Here is a 27,498-nt window from a genome sequence, read left to right on the forward strand (position 1 = left end):
ATCATACTTTCTTTAATTTAGATATATACATTGGTCCCCACGCTTTCCCTCTTTCTGGAAGTACCAAAAGTTCATGCTGTTGGACATTGGCAGCAAAACTGAATTCCTTGGATAGTGAAGTGACCAGGGTGTGCAAATCCACTGGCAAAACACTGCTGCAGGAATCAAGGATGTGATTTATGACATCATTATTCTCTGACTTAGAAAGAGTACATGTAGAATAAACCAGATATCCTCCAGGACGCAATGCTTTAATTGCAGATCTGTTAAATAATAAAAGCAAAACAAAGCAAAAAAGAGTAAATATATTGGGTTAAATTGGATTCATCAGCATACATATTTACACTTGGAATCTTCAGCTGCCAGAAAACCGTGCATACTTATGTGGATTAAGCTTAACATTTCAGTAATGGCATGTGATTATTATTGCTCAGCCAATACATACAATAGAATCCATTACTAAAACGTTGGAAGGATATACTACATTTTGCCCATAGGAGATAACTAGCTCATTCTGTTTCAAACTTTGACAAAATGTTAAACTGACAATAAATTTTGGAGAAAAAAATGACTAAGAGAAAAGAAGGGAGAAAATACATTAACCTAAATAATTGGTTTACTGAACTAGCTATAAGGAACTGGATATTCTACTAATCCTGATTTACAAAAAAATACCTGAGCCTTGCACCACACTAACCGAAAACTAAATGTACAATATGAGGTACAATATAAGTAACAGAAGTTTATAGGATTTAAACTATAGAAATCAACTGGACATTTCTTATTTCAGAGGAGCTATCAAATAAACAGCAGTCTTATGAAGTGACTCAGGTATCACCTTACCATATTATCTGGGTTCCTTTTGTGTTACTTCTGAGTAAGTGGATTATGAGTTCTCTAAGATGTTGTTGATTATGTGCAGGCTGCATGCTTGCCTGTTCCTTCTGGAAAGGGGCAGGATGGGGAATTGCTCCCTGGATTCAGGAAATTACAAATACCTTGTTATGGGAAGAATCACTATTAAAATAAGGCAGTTTCATACCCTTCTTAAGAGGCCCTCCTTGGAGCCAGAGGTATGGCTTGGCCTCCATACTCCCTTGATGAAACAATAGATTGGAATCAATTAGAGTGCTCTGGGTGGAGTAGGTATCTTAGACCTTGGTCAGGGTTCAAGCCCGGGGACAGGACAGAAATAGTAAAATTTGGTTTTTTTCTTGTGTGTGTGTGTGAGAGAGAGATTATTCAGTGGGTTGAATGGTAACTGGTAATATATTGCAAGCCCAGGTCACACTGGAGGTGCTATCTAAGTATCATTCTGGTGCGTGAAGACTTTTAACGTCTGTATGTGTAATGCTCTGTGGGAATACCCTTGAAAGATAGGAAGAGCAGCAGCTAGGGCAATGGTTAGGTAAGAGACATCTCAACTCACTGAAGGAACAGAGGTATAGAAAACATGTCAGAAGGGGCCCTTCCTAGTCCCTAGAAAGTAAAGACAAGGGAAGAGAGATGCATTTTCAGACTTGCAAGACTTTTACGTTACAATAAAGGCAGTTAAAATTCATGGAACTGGTTTGTCATCTGGATTATTCTGGAGAACAGAATACCTTAATCACACCAAACTTCCTCTTGTTTCTAATATATAAAGCACTACAGTGGGGCTGACTAAATAAAAGTATTTAGTCAGCCACCAATTGTGCAAGTTCTCCCACTTGAAAAAATGAGAGAGGCCTGTAATTGTCATCATAGGTAGACCTCAACTATGACAGACAAAATGAGAAAACAAATCCAGACAATCACATTGTCTGATTTGGAAAGAATTTATTTGCAAATTATGGTGGAAAATAAGTATTTGGTCACCTACAAACAAGCAAGATTTCTGGCTCTCACAGACCTGTAACTTCTTCTTTAAGAGGCTCCTCTGTCCTTCGCTCATTACCTGTATTAATGGCACCTGTTTGAACTTGTTATCAGTATAAAAGACACCTGTCCACAACCTCAAACAGTCACACTCCAAACTCCACTATGGTGAAGACCAAAGAGCTGTCGAAGGACACCAGAAACAAAATTGTAGACCTGCACCAGGCTGGGAAGACTGAATCTGCAATAGGCAAGCAGCTTGGTGTGAAGAAATCAACTGTGGGAGCAATAATTAGAAAATGGAAGACATACAAGACCACTGATAATCTCCCTTGATCTGGGGCTCCACGCAAGATCTCACCCCGTGGGGTCAAAATGATCACAAGAATGGTGAGCAAAAATCCCAGAACCACACCGGGGACCTAGTGAATGACCTGTAGAGAGCTGGGACCAACGTAACAAAGGCTACCATCAGTAACACACTACGCCGCCAGGGACTCAGATCCTGCAGTGCCAGACGTGTCCCCCTGCTTAAGCCAGTACACGTCCGGGCCCATCTGAAGTTTGCTAGAGAGCATTTGGATGATCCGGAAGAGGATTGGGAGAATGTCACATGGTCAAATGAAACCAAAGTAGAACTGTTTGGTAGAAACACAACTCGTGATTGGAGGAGAGAGAATGCCGAGTTGCATCCAAAGAACACTATACCTACTATGAAGCATGGGGGTGGCAACATCATGCTTTGGGGCTGTTTCTCTGCAAAGGGACCTGGACGACTGAGCCATGTACAGGAAAGAATGAATGGGGCCATGTATCATGAGATTTTGAGTGCAAACCTCCTTCCATCAGCAAGGGCATTGAAGATGAAACGTGGCTGGGTCTTTCAGCATGACAATGATCCCAAACACACTGCTCGGGCAACGAAGGAGTGGCTTCGTATGAAGCATTTCAAGGTCCTGGAGTGGCCTAGCCAGTCTCCAGATCTCAACCCCATAGAAACCATTTGGAGGGAGTTGAAAGTCCGTGTTGCCCGGCGACAGCCCCAAAACATCACTGCTCTAGAGGAGATCTGCATGGAGGAATGGGCCAACATACCAGCAACAGTGTGTGCCAACCTTGTGAAGACTTACAGAAAACATTTGACCTCTGTCATTGCCAACAAAGGATATATAACAAAGTATTGAGATGAACTTTTGATATGGACCAAATACTTACTTTCCACCATAATTTGTAAATAAATTCTTTCCAAATCAGACAATGTGATTGTCTGGATTTTTTTCTCATTTTGTCTCTCATAGTTGAGGTCTACCTATGATGACAATTACAGGCCTCTCTCATCTTTTTAAGTGGGAGAACTTGCACAATTGGTGGCTGACTAAATACTTTTTTGCCCCACTGTATATATATATTGGCACCAAATTACTTCTAGGATTGAATCTTTCCTTTGAGTTGGCATGACCACTTTGGTTTTACCAGGAGAAACAGCTAGTTTCATTTCTGGGACATGAGAGTCCAGATATAAGAGTTTTTTTATGATGGATCCAATTCTCTGGAATAGCATCCTATTGACTGGTTCTAACATTATCTGCCCTCCAGAATCAGTTAAAAATAACTTTTCTGGAGGGCATTTCAAGGTTGAGCTGAAGTATTGTGTTTTAGTTACTATTTTGTATTGTATTTCTTTATCATTTATGATTACATTAGTTTTCCTATTTTTGAGCAGCCAAGAGTCTCTGGATAAAATTCTGAATAATAAATTAAAGAATAAAACTGTTGTAAATTTTAATTAATTTTAACTGCTAAAAAGATGTACTTTAAAAAGGAAGAAATATATACCGTATTTTTCGGTGTATAAAATGCACCTTTTTACCCCCCAAAAGGGGGTGAAAATCTGGGTGCGTTTTATACGCCGAATGTAGCCACGCCTACCCGCTGGACCCCACTCTTCGGCCATTTTTGGCCAGTTCCAGGCGGCAGAGATCTCGGTCAGGGCACAGCCTGAGGAACAACCCTCCCTGTTCAGGACAGTGGGGGGGGGGGAGGAATCTGCCCAGCAGCTTTGGGAAACAAGGCGAGTGCCACAATTTGCGGCTGGTCACCCCTCTGGCCACGCTGACTTCACTCCCCAGCAATGTGAGAAGCCGCCGCCGCCGCTGCCTAACCCTCTCTGCGCCCAGGAGCCAAGCCAAACTGAATGGGAGCCCCTAAAGAGAAACGTTCCTTCTTTCCAGCCATCGCTGCCCGGATTCCAAAATGCAAACCAAAATGCAGTGGGGAACTGGGAAGTGCTTTGGATTCAGGGAGGAGATTGTAGCGCTGACGCCTAAAAGTGTTTTTCTGTACATTGCAGAACCGCGTGCCCCCGTCCTCCTTCTCAGCAGACTCTTCTCTTTCTTCCTGGCCAGATCTGCCGCCTGAAACATGATACACTTTTTTTTGTCTCTGCACACACCCCATGTTTGGAATCGGGAAGGGGATCACGGGTTCGGGCGGCAGACCCGGCTTAGGCAGCGGCGGCTCCTCACATTGCTGGGGAGTGAAGTCAGCGTGGCCAGAGGGGTGACCAGCCGCAAATCGTGGCTCCTGCCTTGTTCCCCAAAGCTGCTGGGCAGATTTCCCCTCCCCCACACTGTCCCGAAGAGGGAGGGTTGTTCCTCAGGCTGTGCTCTGTTCCTCCCCCCAGAGCATGCTAGGAGTCTCTTTGGGAGAAAGCGAGTAGTCCCTGCACCTCTCGCTTGCAGGAGGAAGAGGAGGGTGGCGCCACCTTAAATGCTGGTAGGCAGAGGTAAAATACTTTTTTCCTTGTTTTCCTCCCCCAAAATTAAGGTGCATCTTATACTCCGGTGCGTCTTATACACTGAAAAATACGGTATATCACTTCAAAATTTTAGCAATTGTGAAAAACTCAAAACATTCACAGCTTTTCCTCAAACACTGTTCACTGCAAAATGCCAAGAACCAAATACAATTTTCTGATTGGTTGCCATATTGCATTTAGACAGTTTTATCTTTGGGTCACCTGTTCACACTTAAATGTAAAAGGATGCAGGTATACATCAGAAAAGAGAAATGATATAGCAATTCATATTACAAACTTCACTCTCTCAGCCCACTCCTTAGTAATTACATGTTCTGCATTCTACTAGAATGGTCAAGATTAACTCTGTCATTAATTGATCTATTCTCCATATTGAAAAAGGAAAAAAAAAATCAGGGCAGATAGTGAGGACAGTGTCATATTTCAATGCTGCCATCTTGTGTTCATTAGCAGAAACTATTTTCTGAGACTGCAGAGATGGATCTGATCAGCAGGGAAAAAATTTGCTCCAAACCATTCAAACCACAGAAATAACATTGACATTCTTCCCTATATTCCTTCTTTATAAAAAAGGAATTCTGTTACCCCCCTTCCTTCTTTTATTGATCAACGTGGCATCTTCACATTACAGTAATTTGATTTCAATTTCTTCTTGCAATGGCCTGCTATTCTTCCTTACAAATTCATTGGAAGTTGCAAGAAACTCTTATCTGTATCCTCAACATACAATTTATCATGGGGCTGTACAGTACTGAGATAATGCAAATGAAGTCCCAGAAAGCTTTGCTTATATCAAGTCTCCAGCATTTCTCTCTCTAATATCATAGTCATAAGTTTCCCCTCAATTCCAGACTGATGTAACTTCTCTTCAGCGTTGAATGTTCCTTCAATTATGGGGAGTCTTATACAAAGACTTTTGAAACTTTTTACAATTTATAGTCATAACCACATGTAGAAGCAGCTGCTGGAAGATTTGCCAGACATTCCAAGAGTAATTTCTTAGAAGGCCTTGATAGATCCTTGCCATTTTTTAAACTGCTTTGCCTGGCATTCTAAAGAACCATTGACAAATGTTGTGCTGTAATCTCTATGGGCCCGGCCAAGCCAAGCTCCAAAGCAGTATAATAGAATTCAGATTAAAGTGCAATGGCAACTTATTAAAGGATAATGTTGCCTCTGCACAGCATTATATACCTTTTGTTACACAATCACTAGAAGAATATTAGTTATTAGACAGCTAGAGCAAAATCTCTTGGTCTTGAATGCCAAAAGTCAAGCAAAATAAAAGAAAAGCTGTCCAAGTAAAATTGTTTAAAAAGCTATTTAAGTTTTTTAAAATTCAAACTGAAATTGTACAGCATAATTAGACTTTATTAAAGGGCAACTGAAAAAGGTGTGTTTTTAAAGCTGGAGTAACAGCCTGAGTAAAAGGCAACTCTAGCGCTTCACTGAGAAGTTCCACATTGATGGCCCCACTAAGAAGAAAACCTGGCCTCAGTTTGTCAAAAGAGAAAGTTTTCCATCCTCTTTAGCACTTCTGAAAGCTATTCTTAAATTTGGATGAGCAATGTGAAATTCATAGTTTCAGAAAGGATGCAATTTTTTTCCAATGGAAGTCTCTATTGGATCAAAAGGATCTTTTTTAAAATTATTATTTGTTGATTGAGGGGAAACCAGTTTCAAATGCTGTATTTGTTTTCGGGTGATTCGTAGATTTTTATAGCAATGGGATCACCATTATAACTGAAAGGTCCTGAGAGCTAGTATAAATGTCATTGGTCAATTTTAGCTGTTTGCTTTGCTTTTTCTTATGTCATTAATACCTTCAGTTTACCCAAAAGAAAAAAGTACGAGAGCTTTGTAGTATATTATATAACAATGAAATATATTGATAAGTGAAATGTGGTATGAGTCCAGCAAATACTGAATTCCAGAGACACATTCAGACTCTAACCTGAATCTACTTATTTGTTTCTATGTCTTCTGGAAGTACTCAGGAAACAATTGGTTGAATAAATAGTAAATAGTTAAGAGTGCATCAACATGTGACAGGTAATGGTTTAGAATGTGTTTGAAAGAAAGAATGCAAAAAACATATTTTACTTGTATTTTAACATGAATCCAAAAAAACCCATCTCAAAATCCTTTTAAAAATGTATTCCTTAATCTTAATATATCATAACATTTCCATTGTGTGATTTATGACATGGCGGGGCTGGTTATGATAATTTTCATCCCCTCTAAATCCTAAACTTGGAGCTCTCTAGTAAATTTTGTGTGCAATTTTAGCTAGGAAGCTAATGTTAGTATTCCCCCCCCCCCCAATTTCAAGATTAAACTCTGAAATATGCTCTTGGTGAATTTCATTTGCATAATGGTAGTGTAGCAAAGCTTCCTGGTTGCACTCTTCTACTGCATCCTAGAGGAAAATTGTATGAAATTATACAGGAGAATGGAAAATGATTTTGTAATCAAGGGCTGACATGTGGACATTTTAAAGCTTTTTGGCCTTTGAAGTACACAGGTACAGTAAGTCACCAGAGGAAGAAAGTGAAAATTAGCCACTGCTGTATTGTCACTTAGCTAGGTACTATTTTATCAAGCCCCAATTTCTTTTTCTTCAAGAAAACAGGCTCCAATTTGATTAAATATGCTTAGGGGAATTGGACAATTTCAGCTTGCTAGTATCTTTTTTCTACCAACAAGATTCTTGTTGTCAAAAATGTTCCATTTTAGAGACATAATTTAGAATGATTTATACAAATTTGCAAAAATTTCACTGAATGATGTATGTTTCCTACAGCCAGAAGTCCACAAATTAGATTCTATATGTCAAATACTGGAAAAAGAAAACTGAAGGAGGTCAATGTTTTTAAATGTGATTGATTTCTCCAAAGGAAATGGGTGACATGATGCATTACTGCAATAAGACACTCATATTTTGGTTATAAATCACAGGCTTCCATTTTAGGTAGGAAGTCACTCCCTCTTAAAACAAAGGAGTAGGAAAACACAAACCTCCCAACCCTTTTTGTGATGCTGTTATGACAGATTTCCATAAAAAGCTCTACTTCCTTGAAAATAAACTATTTTATTTCTCTCTCAATTATGCTGACAACGAGTATGTATGATCAATAGCATGAAGTATGTATGATCAATTACTGAAGAAGTATGTAGCACGAGTATGTATGATCAATTACTGAAGAAGAAAAAAAAAGAGAAAAACCCTGGCTTATTAATCTCCTTGCTAGTAATATGTATTAACATTTCACCTAAATTAGTAAAACACAATATAATATAAATGTTAAGAAGATCTATGTTCAAATGCCAATGTCTAGGCCATCTAACCATTGAAGCACAGTATCGTTTATATTTTTTTAAAAAATCAGATACTGGACTGGTATATGCCCTCAGTTTACTGCCTGGTCACTATATAATCTACAATTTGACTTGGGACCCCCACAATCACACTGAGGGAGGATACTATACCCCATTTATACAGACAGTTTTGGCAGATGCCACGTGAGATATGAAATCTATAGTAAACTGAGTGTTCTTCTTTCAAAATTTTGAATATTCTTAACAGGTTTAAAATGGAAACTATTTAGACCAGGGCTGTCAAACTCACGGCCCATTGGCTGGATGTGTCACACAATGGCCACGCCCATGCCCGGTTTAGCGAAGGGAGAAAAAGTCCCGATACCTCACGTGACGCTGCCATGATGTCACGAGTTTGACACCTGATTTAGACTATATATTGCAGAATGCAGAGATGGTTAGCAATGACCAAACAATGTTTTGCAAAACTGCAGTGCTAATTAATTAAGAATAGGCCTACTTTTAAAATTAAGATGGATTTCTATGCAAACCTGCCTGAAAAGACAGGCAGCTCTTAAACAATACCCACCGGCCCTCTTAGCATAAAATAAATGATTCTGCCTGGCCTGATGACTCCTCTGTACATTATTGGTGTATACACCAATAATACATAAGATGGCCCAGTCTTTCAACTGCAATGTTAGCATTGCAGTATGGCCAGGTCAGATTTTTTTTTTGGGGGGGGGAAAGGAAGACTTTTACCTTGGAGCCATGGTGGCACAGTGGTTAGAGTATTGCATACTAATTCCGCTAATTCAGCTCACTGCCAGGAATTCGATCCTCACTGGCTCAAGGTTGACTCAGGTTTCCATCCTTTTGAGATCGGTAAAATGAGGACCCAGATTGTTGAGGGCAATATGCTGACTCTGTAAATTGCTTAGAGAGGGTTGTAAAGTACTGTGAAGCAGTATATAAGTCTAAGTGCTATTACTATCACCTTACTAATTTCTAAGTGTATCTCACTGCTGTCTCCCAACAAGTGTTGCCATGGAGAAGTAGAAAAAAGAATGGCAACAGAGACAATGATTTTAAAAAGGCCTTGTTTCTATGGATCTATCACAGAAAAGGTAAGTACTAGTTAACCTTTCAATATCAGTTCACGTAAATGAATGGAATAAGCTACTTTAATCTAAATCAGCTCTATGCCTGCTTAAGCTAAATTTAACATCTATTAGTCTAGGACAATGTATACTTTTTCTCACTTTTTGCATAGCTGATTCACTGTCTCTCTCGTGTCCGTCAAGCTTATTGTGTGAAGAGGACAATAGTGCTGGATCCAAAAAAGTGAATTTGTTAAAACCTATGGTTGAAAATGTTCCAACAAATAAAAGAAATCAAGTCAAAGGAGGGGTACAAAATGTTGTGCATGTGTGTCTGTGTTTTGCATAGGACTGGACTGACCCCTTGGATAGGTTACTGAAGTAACCTACTCCAAAAAGTAATCAGAGCAAAGGAGTGGATCTAGAAAAAAAGGAAACTTTAATTTTAATTCACTGGCTTCTATATTTGATTCCTTCAAGTCAGTGTTGATTCTTTGCAACTGCCTGTACAAGTCCCTGCATTTATTTATTTATTTGTTTGTTTATTTAGCAAAATTTCAGAAGTGGCTTACCATTGTAGCACCCTCTTCCTAGGCCTGAGAGAGTGACCTCTCCCCCCCAGTTGGCTTTGTGCCTGAAGTGGGACTAGAAGTCAGTTCCCTGGTTTTGAGCAGTGCTGTGGAGTCGGAGTCGGAGTCGGAGTCGAGGAGTCGGAGTCGGAGGAAATTTTGGGTACCTGGAGTCGGAGTCGGCAAACAATGCACCGACTCCGACTCCGACTCCTACTAAAAAGGAGATTTTAAAACACAAAAGAAAAAAAGCTTTATTTAACTAGGGAATTGTAATAATGGTTAAGTTTGGAGGAATATATGGGGGAAATTATTTGGTTTATTATTATTGGTAAATATAATTAATTGATTTGTAAGAAATTGGATTGCATGGAAATAATTGGAATATTCATGTTCATATTGATTAATATACAAAAAAGGTAGTTATATAACTAATTGATTTATATTAAAATGTTGAATTCATATTAAACAACTGTAATATTACATAATTAACCAATGTGAGGATGGATATAAAAATAGATGACAATGGGAAGGGGTATAATATAGAATAGAAGGGAAAAATTGAATTTGATTAAGATTAAGATTAGAGATGAGGATGAAGGGTAATATTGGTTTTTTACAAAAATAGATGAGGAATAAATACTCAGGCACATCACACCAGTGATTACCTTCAGAAGTTAGTGGAGGGTGTTCTAGAAGATTTTGAAATTAAAAAGGAACAGATTTTATGTGTTGTGACAGATAACGCTTCTAACATGTTGAGCACAATTGAGAAGATGAAGGCAGATGAAGAAGGTATCAAACAGATATTAGACTTAGAGGAAGACAGCTCTGCAAGTATTAGAGAAAGTTTAGAAACTGAAGAGAATGCTGACATTTTTTTAGACAACTTTGTTGAAGAAGCATTGAAGCTTGCTACTATTCATCATATGCGATGTGCTGTTCATACACTGCAACTTGCCATAAGAGATGGATTAAAAGATCGCCATGCAGCTACATTAATTGGCAAATTACGGCAAGTAACTGTTGCAGCCAGGGCCCCAAAAACAGATGCAATTTTGAAAAGACGTGCAGGAAAAGGAGCCATTTTGGATCAAACAACTCGCTGGGGAAGCACTTATTTAATGGTGAAGCGTTTGCTTGAACTTAAAGACTTCATAGAAGAAATGGACAATGAAAATCTTGCATTAACTGCAAGCCAGTGGACACAAACAAAAGAGCTGGAGAACCTTCTTTCTCACCCCTTCACTGTCACCAAGAGGTTGCAATGTGATGATCTAACCCCGGGTAAATTCCTCTTGGAATGGAAGAGCCTGTTATATCGCCTGAACAAAAATGGAGGGTTAATAGCTGAGGGCATTGCATCTTCAATGATGAAAAGAGAGAGTCTTTTGCTGGAAAATGAAATCTTGTTAGCGGCTATTTATGTCGACCCAATGAGCCGACTTTTATTGAACAGTAAACAGATTGCTACTGGGAAAAAGGCCCTCTATGATGTAGCAGTTCGCATGAAGGGATTACGACCTGAAATACCTCCACAGGAGGATGGAGTTCTTTTAAGCAATAGTGGTAACTCAGAATCATCTTCTTCAAACGAAGAATTAGACTTTGATTCCTTCTTAGACAAAATGGAAGTTGCTAAAGGAAAGCGACGTCGCATAAGCGTTACAGAACCAGTAAATGTCCAAATAAAAAAATTCCAACAGGAGTTTTATAAAGCACTAAAAGAAGTTGAAAAGTATGATCGCTCATCAAAACTTACTGTTGAAGAAGCCATCCTTGTTTATCCAGAGATCGTTAGTGATGTGGCCAGAATAGTTACTGCAATGCCACCCACCCAAGTCAGTGTCGAAAGATTATTTTCAGCCCTAAAAATAATAAAGTCTGACTTAAGAGCCTCTATGAAAGAGGATCTGGCAGAGGCAATTCTCTTCCTTAGAACTCTACATTGAATTGATTTGCATTTGCTAAGCCTATAACTACATTTCAAGATTAATATAAACCATTTCTAGGTTTTACAGATTTTGTTTTTGGTTCATATAGATAAGCTTTGTTTTTGTTCTAAAACAACCAAATAATGTGGTTTGTATTTTTGAACTGGTAAAGTTCCTGTTCCTGATGTTTATGCCTGCTGCTACTATCCAGCAACTTGATTAATTAAATTAATAAAAAAAAATTAATAAAACTTTGTTGTTTTCATTGTGTTTGTCTTTTGCTTAAACTGTTCAATACAGTAGACTGTTGGCTTCCCAGCCAGTAGTCCTGTGGTAATGACATGTATGTTGCCTTTCTTTCCTTCAAGGAATGTATAAAATACATTCGCATATTAATACAGAGGAGTCGGAGTCGGGGAGTCGGAGTCGGAGTCGGAGTCGGAAGTACAAAAAACTGAGGAGTCGGAGTCGGAGTCGGAACATTTATCTCCCGACTCCACAGCTCTGGTTTTGAGCTGGTGCCTTAACCACTACACCAAACTGGCTATCTTAATTAATAATTATATATTTTAATTCACTAATAGGCATCAAATAATTCAATAATCTTTATAATTTGGTGCTTCCTTTGAAGAGATTAAGGAAACATCATCCAAGGCCCCTGAGAAATTACATCTCTGTTCTATCATTTTCACTGCCCCGAGGTATTCATTCCTCTTGAATTGTCCTTCTTTTGAATTCTATTCTGATATGTAGCTAGACTTTTTCCCAGTAAGGTGTTTAAAAACCTAAGTCATGTAACAGCTGGGCAACCTTCAGAAATGCTATGACTATTACATTGGTTTCAACTGGCTGTTCTTTAGAGACAAGGGATTAGTTTATATAAAACTAACATACTCTTGGACTTTACAACATAGCTAATAATTTGAACCAAAGGACAGGAAAAAATTAATCTTTATTTGATAAATTAAGTTGTAATCAGGACTCAGAATATAGCTAAAAAGAACTATGGTTGGCTTAAATAGAAATGGAAAATGAAATCTTGAATTTTATACTTAAGATAGGGATAAAACATTTTTCCAATTAGGATGGGGAAGAGAATAGAGACTAAGTCAAACAACTGACTCTTTATATATGAAGTTTATAAATAATAATTAGCTTTATGCACCAAGACAAATTCCTTGTGTGTCCAATCACACTTGGCCAATAAAAAATTCTATTCTATTATACATACTGTACATTTAAAAATATGTCCCCAAGAGATTGCCCATCACATAACACTATGAAGAAAAAGAAAATTCTGATAACAATAATGTGCATTGTCCATGTATCTCTCTCTCTCTCTCTCTCTCTCTCTCTCTCTCTCTCTCTCTCTCTCTCTCTCTCTCTCTCTGTGTGTGTGTGTGTGTGTGCTTCTCTGCTAGGGAATGTAATTTGTTATGATTCATTTTTATTTACTTATGGATTGCATCCCCTCAATAAGCTAACCCTCCAAGTAAAGTATATCACCCAAACTAAATCACCAATTTATAACATATTGAATTGGGAGATGACCCCTCTCAGCAGCTTTATCTTAAACAGAACCAAAGAATCTTGAGACAAACTCTTTCCTTTTGTTAAACTGACTGAATTGACTTGCACAGGTAGGCAAGTGCCTCGAATTTCTAATCCTTGCAGACCATTCAGAAAAAATATTGTGGTTGACAATATTGAAGGCTGATGAGATTAAGACAAGGAAGGTTGTGCTGTCACTATTTAAGTTCCATCACAGAATATCCATGAGTGGCCAGCGCTGCTTCCATCTCATGCCAATATCTAAATCCACACTGTCCACCGGATGGTACTGGACTTTTAATTCCCTGACTGTATTGCTCACTAGGAGTTTTGAGAACTGTAATACAATAAATAGGAAAAGAAGTTGGTTAGGGACAAAGGCCGGCCTAGATCCTTGTTACGGGTACTCAATTTATGACAGCAACTGAGACTAGAATTTATCTTGTTAAACAATGCAGTCATAAAGTGCAACTGTATTGCTTAGCGACTATAATCCTTGAACTCCTAGTAGTCACAAAATCCCACGATCGCATGATTGTGAGGCAAGGCAACTTCCCGCTGACTTCCCACAACCAAAATCAGTGTGGAAGTCAGCAGGAAGTTGCAAGTCTCCAGGATGCAGGCAGGTAAGTGGCTGCTGCCAAATGGGAACCTAGGCGAGGGGGTATGCAAGGGGAAGGTCAGAGAAGGTACTGCGAAGGTAGCCAATGGTGATCATGTGGCATTTGACAACCAGTCGTAACAGTAGTGGGTTTCAATTTTGGCCGCTACCAGTTCACTTGTGGGTGCATGCACATGCGCAGAGACATCTGGGCAGGTAGGAGGAACCTCCTGCCGCCGCCGCCGCCGCTACCGGATCACCTGATCTGGGGCGAACCGGTAGCAACCCACCACTGAGTCATAAGTGTGAGTAGGTAGCCCAGTATCGAGGCTGTGATCATGTGACCATGGGAGTCCTGGGACAACTGGAACTCTGAGGACTGGTCATAGCCACCATTGGTTCAGTGCTGAGTAACTTGTAATGATCACAAGTTCACAGATCATAGGTCCAGGATTATCTGTATTGCTTTCTTCACCTGAATTTATAGACTAAAGGACACTTGGTACTCACAACTTTTACTTATTTACTTCAATTTAAGAATTGCAATTTTTTTTTTTTTTTTTGCTTAAGGTGTTTTTAAAAAGATTACCAGGCATTGATCTGTTGCTGTTGTTCAAGTACATTAAAACTCAGATATGGATGCCTGATGTTTTCCCTTCCTTCACCCTTTGGGAATGTCCTAGTTACAATTGCGAAAGAACTCAGCAGGAAAACTTGAATGGTACTCTCTATACACTATGGCAATTACCAGGAGAAAGCAGTGTAGCTCTATGCTTTTTGGAACAATGACTGGCTCAGTGTGACTACATATGGAGAGGATAATACATAGGTCAAGGAGACGTAGAGTTTCAGAATATGATTTAGCACGTCCTTCATTCTGGGAATGAGCAGTCCTTTTTTCTTTTCAATTTTTACCTGAGCAATTGTATCTGTACAGCAGATAATAGCTTCCTTTGTGCTAAACGCAGAGTAGCCTGCTGGGTATCAGAAGAGAATAACCAACTTCTATCATTTGAGCAAGGAGCATCCACTAGGATCTGAATAATCAATGACAACAACAACAACAAAAGGTTTAGTAGAATTACAAAACAGAATCACAGAGTTAAAGCATACTAGTTAGTTTAACCAAACTAAGACATTTCTTACAAATGGCTAACCAGCATTTGAATAAGTCTGAGTAATTGGTCCTATTGTTGTTAGAAAGCTTTTAACGTTCAGTAGGATATTGTCTTTCTGGAACTTAAATCCATTAAGACCTGCATCCTGGAATAATAAACAGATCTTAAACTTTGTCTATGACATAGAGTAATTCAAAAATGTATAAATGCTATAAAATTTCTCCATTAATGTTTCCTTAATTTTCCCTTATCAAGGCTAAATTTTTCCAGAGGTAGCAAAAGGTTATGAAAAAATTATATCTGTTATAACATGCTTTCTAACAAAGACCCCAGTTTATACATTAAAAAAACAACCTTCTGTATTCCATGACATATGTATAATTTGTATAAAAGCAAGATGGCATTAACTTCTTCTTGAGCAAATAATTATGAAAGTGTAAAATAGTTTAGAAATACTTCTTATTACATTATAGTCTACAACACAAGACCTTCCAAAAGAGTCTACTGTAATGGGTAAAAAAATGGAGGACTAAACTTAGTGCACTTTACTACTTTTTTGGTATAAAGTTTATTAAAGATTTTAAGAAGATTAAAAACAATCCGAAATTAATAACAAGTAAAGAAAAAAAGGGAAAAAGAAAAAGACTAAAGTATAAAAAGATAAAACAGAAATCCTTTGCAGCAAATACATATATGATTATAAAATCTTAACTATATTCTTACAATAAAAAGCTCTGTGCTTTCTATAGTCTGAAGTACAGAAAAAAGCAACAAAGATGATTAGGAGACTGGAGGCTAAAACATATAAAGAACAGTTGCTGGAATTGGGTATGCCTAGTTTAATGAAAAGAAGGATCAGGGGTGACATGATAGCAGTCTACTAATATCTCATGGGTTACCACCAAGAAGAAGGAATCAAGCTATTCTCCAAAGCACCTGAAGGCAGGACAAGAAGCAATGGATGGAAACTAATCAAGGAGAGAAACAACTTATGACTAAGAAGAAATTTCCTGACAGTTAGAACAATTAATTAGTGGAACAACTTGCCTATAGAAGTTGTGAATGCTTCAACACTGAAAGTTTTTAAGAAGAGATTGGACAATTGGACATTTGTCTGAAATGGTAGAGGATTTCCTGCCTGAGCAGGGGGTTGACCTCCAAGGTCCCTTCCAACTCTGTTATTCTACTCTATAAATCAAAAGTTCATTTTTTTTTTCATGCTTCATGCAAGAAATCTATAAAGGGTTTCCAGTCAGCAACAAATACAGATATTGTGTTTTTTCTGTATTTCTCTGTCAAAGAAGTCCATTTAATCATCTCTGCAAATTCCATCATCTTCATCAGCCATTCCTCCATTGCAGGCAGTACATTTACACTTACATGCACTTTTGAGTATATAATAATTTGACTGCAATCAGTTATCATATATAAAATTAAGTAGAAAATTAATACTGATAATCTTTGTTTTAAATTGCTGGGTTGAATTATGTGTATATGTATATGTGTTTTTCACTGATATTATATATTGCTTATATTGCTTTATGGGATTTTTATTTATTATTTTTCACATTTCTGAACTGGCCTTCCTCCTAGAGGATCCAGTTAAGATCCCAAAGCTCCTGAGATTTAATGCCCTGTTGCAAATTGTCACAGGACAACATACATATATGTATAACTTGTAATTATACACACCATTTTCCTTGTCAAATACAACCACCCTGGTGTATGATATATTCATTATCAGATCAGGAACCTTTGATACGTTATACAGTCTAACAATTTCTAGGAGTCTGGAATTACTTTTTCTAACTAATACATTTTATTGAAAGGATACACTTTCATGAGCTGCAGTTTTTAATAAATTTTGTTAGCTGAAACAGATTCTACCATCTTTACGTGTCTTCTGCTATTAATCTGAATCTGATATTTGGTATCATAGACTCTCTTCCTACAATGTCTACTATTCAATACTAATCATTTGAATTCTTAGCCAACCACACAGCATCATCTGTACCAAAAGTATACTACACCTGTAACATCACAAACCTGCTTATGCATTTTGTCCGTAAATATATAAACAACTAATGAGAATCATACAGGCACGTTCCTAACTCAAGATCAAACCATTCACTAAGGATTTCATTTATTCTCATACATGTTTTCATTCCATCATACATTAATAATTAGCAACCAATTTTCAATTTACACAAAACACTTCACTGTTCAAGCTGACAGCATTTATGATTTTATATTTCATTTGATTAAGAAGTGTTATGTGGCTACCCAGCTTTTGCACCATAGCCTTAGATAGCTGTCAGAAAATTAAGAATCCAAATTTTTAATAAAGTTTATAACAAAACTTCCTGGCACTCAAAAGAAAAATCTCCTACATTTATCAACATTTAAGTTTTTCTAGGCACCATTCCCACTCTACCCCAACACTGCGGGAAAAGATTGCTCTTGGTTTCCAGCAGTCTAGGAGGGTAGCAGCCTGCCAGATCTTAGATGGAAGGGTGTTCCACGACAAGGGCATTAATTTTTAGACTATTCATTTCAATTCTACATTCAATACATCACTGTCATTCCTCTATAAATCTCTAAAACACTCTTTCAGCATTTCTTCACTTTGACTTCATCCCAAATGATTTCATCACTTTTACTTTTAATTCAGTTCTCCCTGTTGAAGGTTCCTCGTTCAAACCTTTTTATCCATTTCCAATTTTATTTCCACTGTAATCACTCTGCATTTTCTCTTTTAACCTTTCCTTGCTTGTTCTTAAATCTTTTCAGCTGTTTTTCTCTATACAGACTTTATTTTTCAAATTGATGTAGCTACCCATCTCATAAACAAATGACTGGGCAGCATACAAAAAAATAAAAAAACCTATTTACAAATAACAATCATTATTAAAAACATTAAGAACTATAAAACACAGCTAAATAGGCGAAGGTATGTTAATACAGAGCTACCTCACTAGTTCACCAATTCCCACGAGTCCCTAGGCTTAATGCATAACCATACATTATACATTTTTTTCCATATTTTTTTTCATTAATCATTCTCTTATATGCAATTTTCTCATAGATTCGTCATTTATTTCATTATGCTATTAAGGATGTTTCTCATGCATGCATTCATAATGTCTCCACACTTATCACTGGCATTCTGTAACAATTTCCACTTACTCTGTTGGGATACTAATCTATCTTTTAACACAGTTTCATACTTTCCCTTCTGGCAATTATTTAACTTTGATTCTAGTTTCTTTCACTTATTTCTACATTTATGTTTTTTAACTGCAAAATTCCCTGCTAATGGAAGGAATATGCCTGACAATACGAATACATTTCATTATATTACAAAGGCCAATTTTATCCAAGCATGCTCACACAATTGTGACTTACTCACAATCCACCACCTAGAAAGTGCATATGCAGTGTATTCTGCACACCTGAACTGTAAGGATACTATATGGATGTAGTTATATCTCCAACTCCAGGCACAAACATATGTACATACATTCATAGACACACTCTTTGGCTATTCTTAAAAGTTTTTATAATTACATTTTTAATTGCTAGTCCTACCTTAGGCAGGAATCTGGACAATGGGACCTCCAAGCCACTAAATCCTCCAAGTACCAGCCTTGGCTGCCCCAGCTCTCTGGAACCAGTTACCTCCTGAGGTCTGGATTACCCCCACCCTATTGGCCTTCCGGAAAGCGGTGAAGACCTGGCTTTTCCAGCAGGCCTGGGGCCGTTGATCTCACTGTTCAATCTTGCGAGAACTGGCCATGGATAGTGTACATGTGTTTTTAATGTTTTTAAAATGCTTTTACAATGTTTTTTTTTTATTTTTATGTTCACTGTATTATTTCTGTTGTAAGCCGTGCAAAGTCCCTTGGGAGTTGGGCGACATAGAAATATGATTAATTAAATTAATTAAATTAAATTGAACAATTCTGTTATATTATTATCTGTAACTGCAAAAAAGCCAATGCATTCCTAAGCAGCAAGAACAGAGTGATAGTATCAAGATAATGAGTAGTGATAATACAATTTTATACTGAACATGTAAGACTATACTTGGAATACTGTGTCCAGTTCTTGTCACCACAATATAAAAAAGATGTTGAGACTCTAGAAAGAGTGCAGAGAAGAGCACTCTTGATAGGTGGTATAGTGGCTAAACCCTATGCTAAACGGTTGAAGGAATTAGGTATATCTAGTCTAATGACTTCTCCACAGCACTTGATCACAGAACAAGAAGCAATGGGTAGATTATTAAAGATATCCAACCTAAAATTAAGGAGAAATTCCTGACAGTGAGAACAATTAAATAGTGGAATGGCTTGCCTCCAGAAGTTGGGTTGCTCCATCTGTGAAGGTTTTCAAGAAGAGATTGGACAACTATTTGTACGAAATAGTATAGGGTCTCCTCAAGCAGGGGTTGGACTAGAAGACATCCAAGGTCTCTTCCAACCCTGTTATTCTATGTTCTGTTATTATTCTTGGAGAGGAGACCCAAAAGAAACCAATGCTATATTTCTGAACGAAAAATAAAAATGTATTTTTTTCTGTATTCTGTACAAAGAAAGAGCTATCACTATAATTTATTTTAATTAGATAAGTTAACAAGAGATAAGAGAAAAACTTAGCCTCCATAAAATTGTTAGCCAATATAGACAAACCTTATCAAACTTTTCAGGCTGAAGATTTCCTATTTCTCTTCCATCGTTCGTAGAAACAGTAATTAGGCTCATCAAAGATTCTGGAATGAAGGATTCTAGTGTCTGCTTCAACCAATGGAATCTCAAATTATCATATTCATTTGACTGTAAAAGTCCTATGCAAGAAAGTTAAGATTTAAAAAAATACATAGCCAAGCCAGTTTTCTCAAGCCATTTAGACTATATTTGGAATATACCGTAAATTAATTCCTAAATTTTAAAAAAAGAATGCCATGAGAGCATCCTTTATCAATGTCTTTGAATAAACTTAAATATGTTTTGGGGAACAAACTTGCTAACAATGTATCATTGAATTTACTAATGGAGTGATTTATCTGGGACGGTACGGTGGCTCAGTGGTTAAGACGCTGGGCTTGTTGGCTGGAAAGCCAACAATCCAAGTTCGAGACTGGTAAGCTCCCGTCTTCACCTACTTTAGCAGTTCGAAAGCATCCAAAGAGTACATAAAAATGTATCAGGTAGGAAACAGTGCTCTGTGACGTCATGCTGGCCACATGAGCCTGGAAATATCTTCGAACAGGGCTGTCACAAACAACCCTTGAAACAAAGATGAGCAGCACCCCCTATAATCGGTTACGACTACAAAGTAAAATCCACAGGAACTCCTTTGCTTCCTTCTTACCTGGGCAAGCATACTGCAGTGTGGCTACTGATTTACCCCCTGGAGCAGCACACATATCCAACACTTTTTCTCCATCTTTTACTTCCAGAGCCAGTACTGCCAGCAGAGAGGCAGCATTTAGCAAGTAATACTGCTTTAATTGTCCATCTCTGTGTTTCTGAGCAGGGAATTTTCCGGGGGCATCACTGATGTAACATTTCAATGATTGTGGAAAATAGGATGAAGGTCTTGTGAAAAGGAGGCGATAGTTCTTTAAACACAAATAAGACTCAATTTCAGAAGAGCATCTGAATTTATTAAGGAGGACTGCATATTGCCAGTACTGCGGTGTTGTAAGAACTCCCCTGCATATGAAAGAAAAAAAATCCAGGTATGCAGTGATATGTAAGAATTCAACAATTTGTTAATATGTATAGTTGTATCTGAAAGGTTAGAGAGGTTAAACTGATGGTCATTAATTTCTACATTAATTTCAGTTACATAGGAAGGCAATTAAAACAGGACAGAATATTGCACATCTTTTAATCTGAAATAAGCCACTCTGAATGTGTATGCACAAGGTGAAAGTGCAGGAATTGAGTTGCAAAATGTGGCCTTGAAGTCAGGAAAAATTCATGTCTTTTATCACTTGCTACCCAATTTATTTTTTTATCATTAAGTCCGTATAAGAAAGGCATTGTAGTGGCATTGTGGTTATGCTGTTGTTTTAAGGGTCAAATGATCAAGATTCAATGCTCCTGGAATTTGCTGTCTGTTTTTATATGGCTTACTTAAGTCATATAATTGAGTTAATTCATTTTCTGTATTCAAACAGTGAGTAAATTAATTTAATGACCTTGGATTGCTGGGATTGCATAATAGAAAGCCAAAGTTAAAACTTTATATGTATATAATATATGTATAATATATACGTTTGTTTATTTATTTATTTATTTATTTATTTATTTATTTATTTATTTATTTATTTTATTCAATTCAATTTATATCCCGCCCTTCTCCTAGTGGACTCAGGCCGTGCACAGCCAGAACTAAAACACATATCAATACAAAATTTAAAATTATTAAAAGAATTAAATAACTGTGGCCCAAAAAATTTAAAACATTGAAAACTAAAATCCATTTAACAATTTAAAAGCTAAGACTAAAAAGGGGGGGGGGAGGTTTCACGCCAGCCCTGCTTGATGGAAAAGTTTTTAGGGCACGGCGAAAAACCCGGAGATCCGGAATCCTTCGTATCTCCGGGGGCAAATCGTTCCAGAGGGCAGGAGCTGCCATAGAGAAGGCCCTCACCCTGGGGGTCGCCAGCCGACGTTGCCTGGCTGACGGCACCCTGAGGAGTCCCTCTCTGTGGGAGTGTACTGGTCGGTGGGAGGCTATCGGCGGCAGAAGGCGGTCCTGCAAATACCCAGGTCCCATGCCATGGAGCGCTTTAAAGGTGGTAACCAACACCTTGAAGCGCACCCAGAAGACCACAGGAAGCCAATGCAGCTCACGCAGGAGAGGTGTCACATGGGAGCGCCCCGTCGCTCGCATAATCCCCCGCGCGGCCGCATTCTGCACCAGTTGGAGCCTCCGGGTGCTCCTCAAGGGGAGCCCCATGTAGAGAGCATTGCAGTAGTCCAGGCGGGAAGTGACAAGCACCTGAGTGACTGTGCGTAAGGAGTCCCGATCCAGAAAGGGACGCAACTGGCGAATCAGGCGGACCTGATAAAAAGCCCCCCTGGCCACGGCCGTCATATGCTCTTCTAAAGACAGCCATGCATCCAGGAGGACACCCAAGTTGCGAGCCCTATCCGTGGGGGCCAATAACTCGCCCCCAATAGCCAGCGATGGCACCAGCTGGCTATATCGGGATGCCGGAAACCACAGCCACTCGGTCTTAGAAGGGTTGAGTCGAAGCCTGTTACTCCCCATCCAGGTCCGCACGGCCTCCAGGCACCGGGACATCACTTCAAGGGCATCGTTGGGATGGCCTGGGGTGGAGATGTACAGCTGAGTATCATCAGTGTACTGATGGAACTCCATCCCAAAGCCACGGATGATCTCGCCCAGCGGCTTCACATAAATGTTGAACACAAGGGGCGGGAGGACCGATCCCTGCGGCACCCCACAAACAAGGCGCCTCGGGGTCAACCTCTGCCCCCCTGCCATCACCGACTGCGACCACTCGGAGAGATAGGAGAACCATCGCAAAACGGTGCCCCCCACTCCCAACCCCTCCATCTGGCGCAGCAGGATACCATGGTCGATGGTAGCAAAAGCCGCTGAGAGATTTAACAGGACCAGGATAGAAGAGCAACCCCTATCCCGAGCCCTCCAGAGATCATCCACTGACGCGACCAATGCCGTTTCCGTGCTGTGCCCAGGCCTGAAGCCGGACTGGAGTGGATCCAGATAGACAGCTTCATCCAGGTACCTAGGAAGCTGTTGCGCCACCACACTCTCAACAACCTTCGCCAAGAAGGGAAGGTTGGAGACCGGACAGTAGTTAGCCAAAACAGCCGGATCCAGAGTAGGCTTCTTGAGGAGGGGCCTCACCACCGCCTCTTTCAAGGCAGATGGAAAGACACCCTCACTCAAGGAAGCGTTGATAATCCCCAGGAGCCAGCCTCGCGTAACCTCCCGGGAAGCCAGCACCAACCAGGAGGGACACGGGTCCAATAAACATGTGGTAGTGTTCAGCCGCCCCAGTATCCTGTCCACGTCCTCGGGAGCAACAGGATCGAACTCCTCCCAAATGGCAGTCCCAAGACTGGCACCAATCATCCCGTCAGTACCTACCCAGTCAGAGACCAAGCCTTCCTGAATCTGAAGGATTTTATTGTCCAGATACTGAACAAAGTCCTCGGCACGATCCTGCAAGGGATCCTCCCGCGCTCCCAGATGGAGGAGGGAGCGGGTGACCCTAAACAGGGCAGCGGGGCGGTTACCTGCTGATGCAATTAGAGCGGAAAAATAGTTACATTTTGCCGCTTTTATCGCCACTAGGTAGGTCTTAATATGAGACCTTACCAGTGTTCGGTCGGATTCGGAGCGACTAGATCTCCAACTGCTCTCTAGGCGTCTTTTCTAGCGCTTCATCTCCCTCAGCTCCTCGGAGAACCAAGGAGCTAGGTAGACTTGGTGACGGGTCAGAGGCCTCACAGGCACGACTCGGTCCAAAGCGTCAGCAGCCGCCCTATCCCAGGCGGCCACCAGCTCCTCAGCCGAGCCGTGAGTCAGAGCCTCAGGAAGTGGCCCAAGCTCCATCTGGAACCTATCAGGATCCATCAGGCACCTGGGGCGGAACCATCTGGTCTGTCCCGCCTCCCTTCGGCGGGGTGTGGCGGTTAGAAAGTCAAGCCTAAGAAGGGAATGATCCGACCATGACAAGGGCTCAATCACTAACTCCCCTATCTCGAGATCATTCATCCACTGTCCAGAGACAAAAATCAAGTCCAGAGTGTGTCCTCCCATGTGAGTGGGTCCATGAATTAATTGAGTCAGGTCTATGGCCGTCATGGAAGCCATGAACTCCTGGGCCATCTCAGATGTATATGCACATATCAGGTGCATATACATATATATGACCTGATATGAACAAGAAGCAATGGGTGGAAACTGATCAAGGAGAGAAGCAACTTAGAACTAAGGAGAAATTTCCTGACAGTTAAAACAATTAATCAGAAGAATAACTTGCCTCCAGAAGTTGTGAATGCTCCAACACTGGAAGTTTTTAAGAAGAGATTAGATAACCATTTGTTTGAAGTGGTGTAGGGTTTCCTGCCTAAGCAGGAAGTTAGACTAGAAGACCTCCAAGGTCCCTTCCAACTCTGGTATTCTATGTCAAATTAATATTCCAGCTTTGTTCAGAATCTTAAGGCAGCACACATTTGAATATTAGGCAACTGCAACTACAAGGTCACTGTGGTTAAATAAATAGTGCAAATTCAACCAATGGCTGAATTTGGATCAGTCATTGTATAGCCAGGTTGGGTGAACAAAAATAAGGCAGGATATAAATGCTAACTATTGTACAACATTTATGCTGTCTTCCTAAAATCTTGGGTGCAGCCCATTGAGAAGAGGAAAATCACACAAAGACGCTGATCTTATTTTTTTTTTTTAATTTGATTTATATGCCACCCTTCTCCGGAGACTCAGGGCGGCTTACAATGCGTTAAGCAATAGCCTTCATTCTTTTGTATATTTTATACAAAGTCAGCTTATTGCCCCCACAAACTGGGTCCTCATTTCACCTACCTTAGAAAGGATGGAAGGCTGAGTCAACCTTGAGCCTTGGAGAGATTCGAACCAGCAGAAATTGCAGGCAGCTGTGTTAATAACAGGGTGCACTAAACCCCTGTACTATCAAGGCTCTTTTGTACGTTTAATACCTCTAATTGTGGTTAAATTTGAATTTAATTGAATCACATTTATGTAACATTTGTGCAGGTTCTGCCTAACCCATTTAAAAGCTAAATATGGATGCCATTTAAAAGCTAAATATGGATTTTGGTATGAAAAAATATCTAATTATATCTAATTGATATAATTAGATAGAACACATCATACTGGGTCAGTAGAACAAAATAGTATCACCAAGAGACTGTTTACCAAAATCATATAATTTTCGAGCCACTATTCTTTAATCACCATACTGACTGGGGTTTTCTAGGATTTGAAGTCCATTTCTGTTCGAGTTGTCAAGGTTGCGAAACACTGGTTTATAGGATACCTCTTTTCCTCTCTGTCACATTGTAATTATGTGACAGAGTAGTGTTGTGATTATAGCATTGAAGCACAATTCAAACTGAGAAATATGTATATAAACCCATGCAATTTTCTAAAATTAAACATAGGAAAATCTAAAGCAGATACACAAATTGATGTGTCTAATTCATAAGCAAAGGAAAAATATTTGCAGATATTCAACTATATACGGTACTATTAAGAGGAAGCACTAGCATTGAAATCAGAAGATTTAGCTTGAGTTGAATCTGTGGAACCAATCCAGAAAACTATTAAGCCTGATTTTTAAAATATAGATTTCTATGTCAAAGATACTATATCTTATGATGGGAAAGTAAATCCCACAATTTTATTTCTCTTCAAAACATACACAACAATCTCATAGGAAGAAACAGCTTCCTTACTCTTTTCAAGAATTCTGATTATAATGGTCTCCAATATGGGGACTCTTGACATCTGTAATAAGCAAAAGGAAGCAGATCTGTGGTAGGCTGGAAAAGGACTGCAGAGAGACAAGATCTATGGTTCTCTTTTCTAACTGGTGTATAACCTACATCAGTTCTAGAATTGAAACCATCTGAAAAATAAAATACAAAAATACTGCTTTTGCAACATCTATTGTGGAAAGTTGGACATTATACTTTTTAGCTATTCTGACCTTCTATTTTATTCAATTAGATTGTCTTTTCAGTTTTTCACATCAGACAGAATTAGCTAGAAAATTGTAGATTTTCTGCAGGAGCAATTCTTCTGCCTCTTGCTGCACGTTTGTCAAAAACCATCAAAGCATTTATTTTGAAATTCCCATCACCCAATTTTGTCATTTATAAGGTCTGCATATGTGTCAAATGACTCCAGTATGGAATGCTGACTTCTGCCTTTCATAAACCATCCCATCCCAGGGATTGATGGGAGCTATATTCCTAAATATTATCAGAAATATTGAATTAAGTGCAGGGTCATTAAGGAGGAGGATTTTGCTATAAATATATATTTATAGTGATCGATATACCACCAGTTCAGCTTTGGCTCCGTTTTATAAGAAAAAAAATCTAACATAAAAAAGTTTTGGCATTTGGAAGACAAGTAGAATTTTAATTATTAAAAAAGGATGGATTGGGGTCAGGAGGAAAGAGTAGGAAGAAAACAAAACAAAACAGAAATTAACCTGACTGAATTCCATGCTCCTCCCAACTCTTCAGAGTATTGTTTCTCGAAGTGATTGAGAACAACCTGACATATTTGCTTCTGAAGCTTTCTTTCTGACGTTGGTTCTTTCTGTGTGAGAGAAAGAAAAAGAGAGAGAGAGAGAGAGAGAGGGAGGCAGCATAAATTCCCTGTATGCAAGTTACATTTAACCAGTAAATATTTCTCTAAGACAGGCCAATTTCGGGGACAGATTATTTGCAGTAGGGATCATTCACATCGCTTACACCTTTTGAACATAAAAGTGAGAAGAAAACGCCTAAAGCTCAAGCATCTGCGCTATTGTTTTTCGCAAAAAATTGTAGAACCTCCTTCTATCCCAACAAGAGAAAGAAAAGAAAAGAAAAAATGCACCTTTCCATTAACACCGGAAATGAGATCTAAATCTTTTTCCCAAAACTTTAACCTTAAACTGTCTACTGTTGACTCTACCCCATTCCTAAGAGGTCTGTAAGGGACGTGCATAAGTGCACCAGCGTGCCTACCGTCCCTGTCCTAATATTCTTTTTTACTTACTCTTTTCATTTATTCAAATTAGGTTTATACTTTTACCTGTTGTCTTATATATGCTTGACAAATAAACTTATGATTATTATGATTATGATTGTACTGGCGAAGCAAAGTTAGCCGACATCCCCATCTGTAAATAGAGAGGATATAATTTCACTTCATACCAGAGGTCTTCAAACTCGGCAGCTTTAAGACTTGTGGACTTCAACTCCCAGAATTGGCTGGAGAATTCTGGGAGTTGAAGTCCACAAGTCTTAAAGTTGCCAAGTGAGACCTCTGCTTTATACCCACTTAAAGTCGACTTTGGGCATTCTGGGAAAGCCACGGAAACGCGGCGAAGCGAAAGTGGGGTCTTCTCAACCGGTTCGCGCTCACCTGGCTCCTCGCCGAAGAATACCGCTCCTTTCTGTGTCGCCGAGCGGCAACCAAATTCGCCCGAAGCATCCCCCGCGAGAACATGGTCAACATTGGAAGCGGCGCGCACGTTGTGCTTTGCAGCCCTAGTCCGGCCGGCGGAAGCGCCTCAGAAAACCGAGTCGCGGATGGAGAGGGCACGGAGGAGAGCGCAATTTAGCGCCCCCTGCCGGGCAGGAGCTGACAACGACTCGTAGCACAGCAGCAGCATCAGACTAGGCTGGATAGAATGTGGGGCTGGAACGTAGCTAGTTCTTCATTTTTTAAAAACTCCTTGGGGGTCGGGAGTGCGCTATATAAATAAATGAAAAGCTAGCTTCTAAAAACAGGATCTACTTGAATCTGATTTTTGCTTGCCGGTATTTTTTCCCCCAAACATAATTGATGCTTTATTGAAA

At 39.3% G+C, this 27,498-nt stretch overlaps 1 protein-coding gene across 1 annotated transcript; it reads right to left on the reverse strand.

Annotated features, from left to right (window-relative positions):
• On the reverse strand, positions 1-27,154 carry NSUN3 (NOP2/Sun RNA methyltransferase 3). The gene is made up of 6 exons (XM_070943737.1): positions 27,062-27,154; positions 26,139-26,248; positions 20,240-20,583; positions 19,558-19,712; positions 14,664-14,785; positions 1-263 (listed from the first exon to the last, which is right to left on the reverse strand). Exons 1-6 carry the CDS (start codon positions 27,152-27,154, stop codon positions 2-4), a joined length of 1,086 nt encoding a protein of 361 aa, XP_070799838.1. The 3' UTR covers position 1.
• Positions 27,155-27,498: the final 344 nt, after the last annotated feature.

This window comes from Pituophis catenifer, unplaced genomic scaffold (assembly GCF_029215685.1).
Source record: "Pituophis catenifer annectens isolate HBS135680 unplaced genomic scaffold, rPitCat1.0.hap2 SCAF_4, whole genome shotgun sequence".
NCBI classification, from domain to species: domain Eukaryota; kingdom Metazoa; phylum Chordata; class Lepidosauria; order Squamata; family Colubridae; genus Pituophis; species Pituophis catenifer.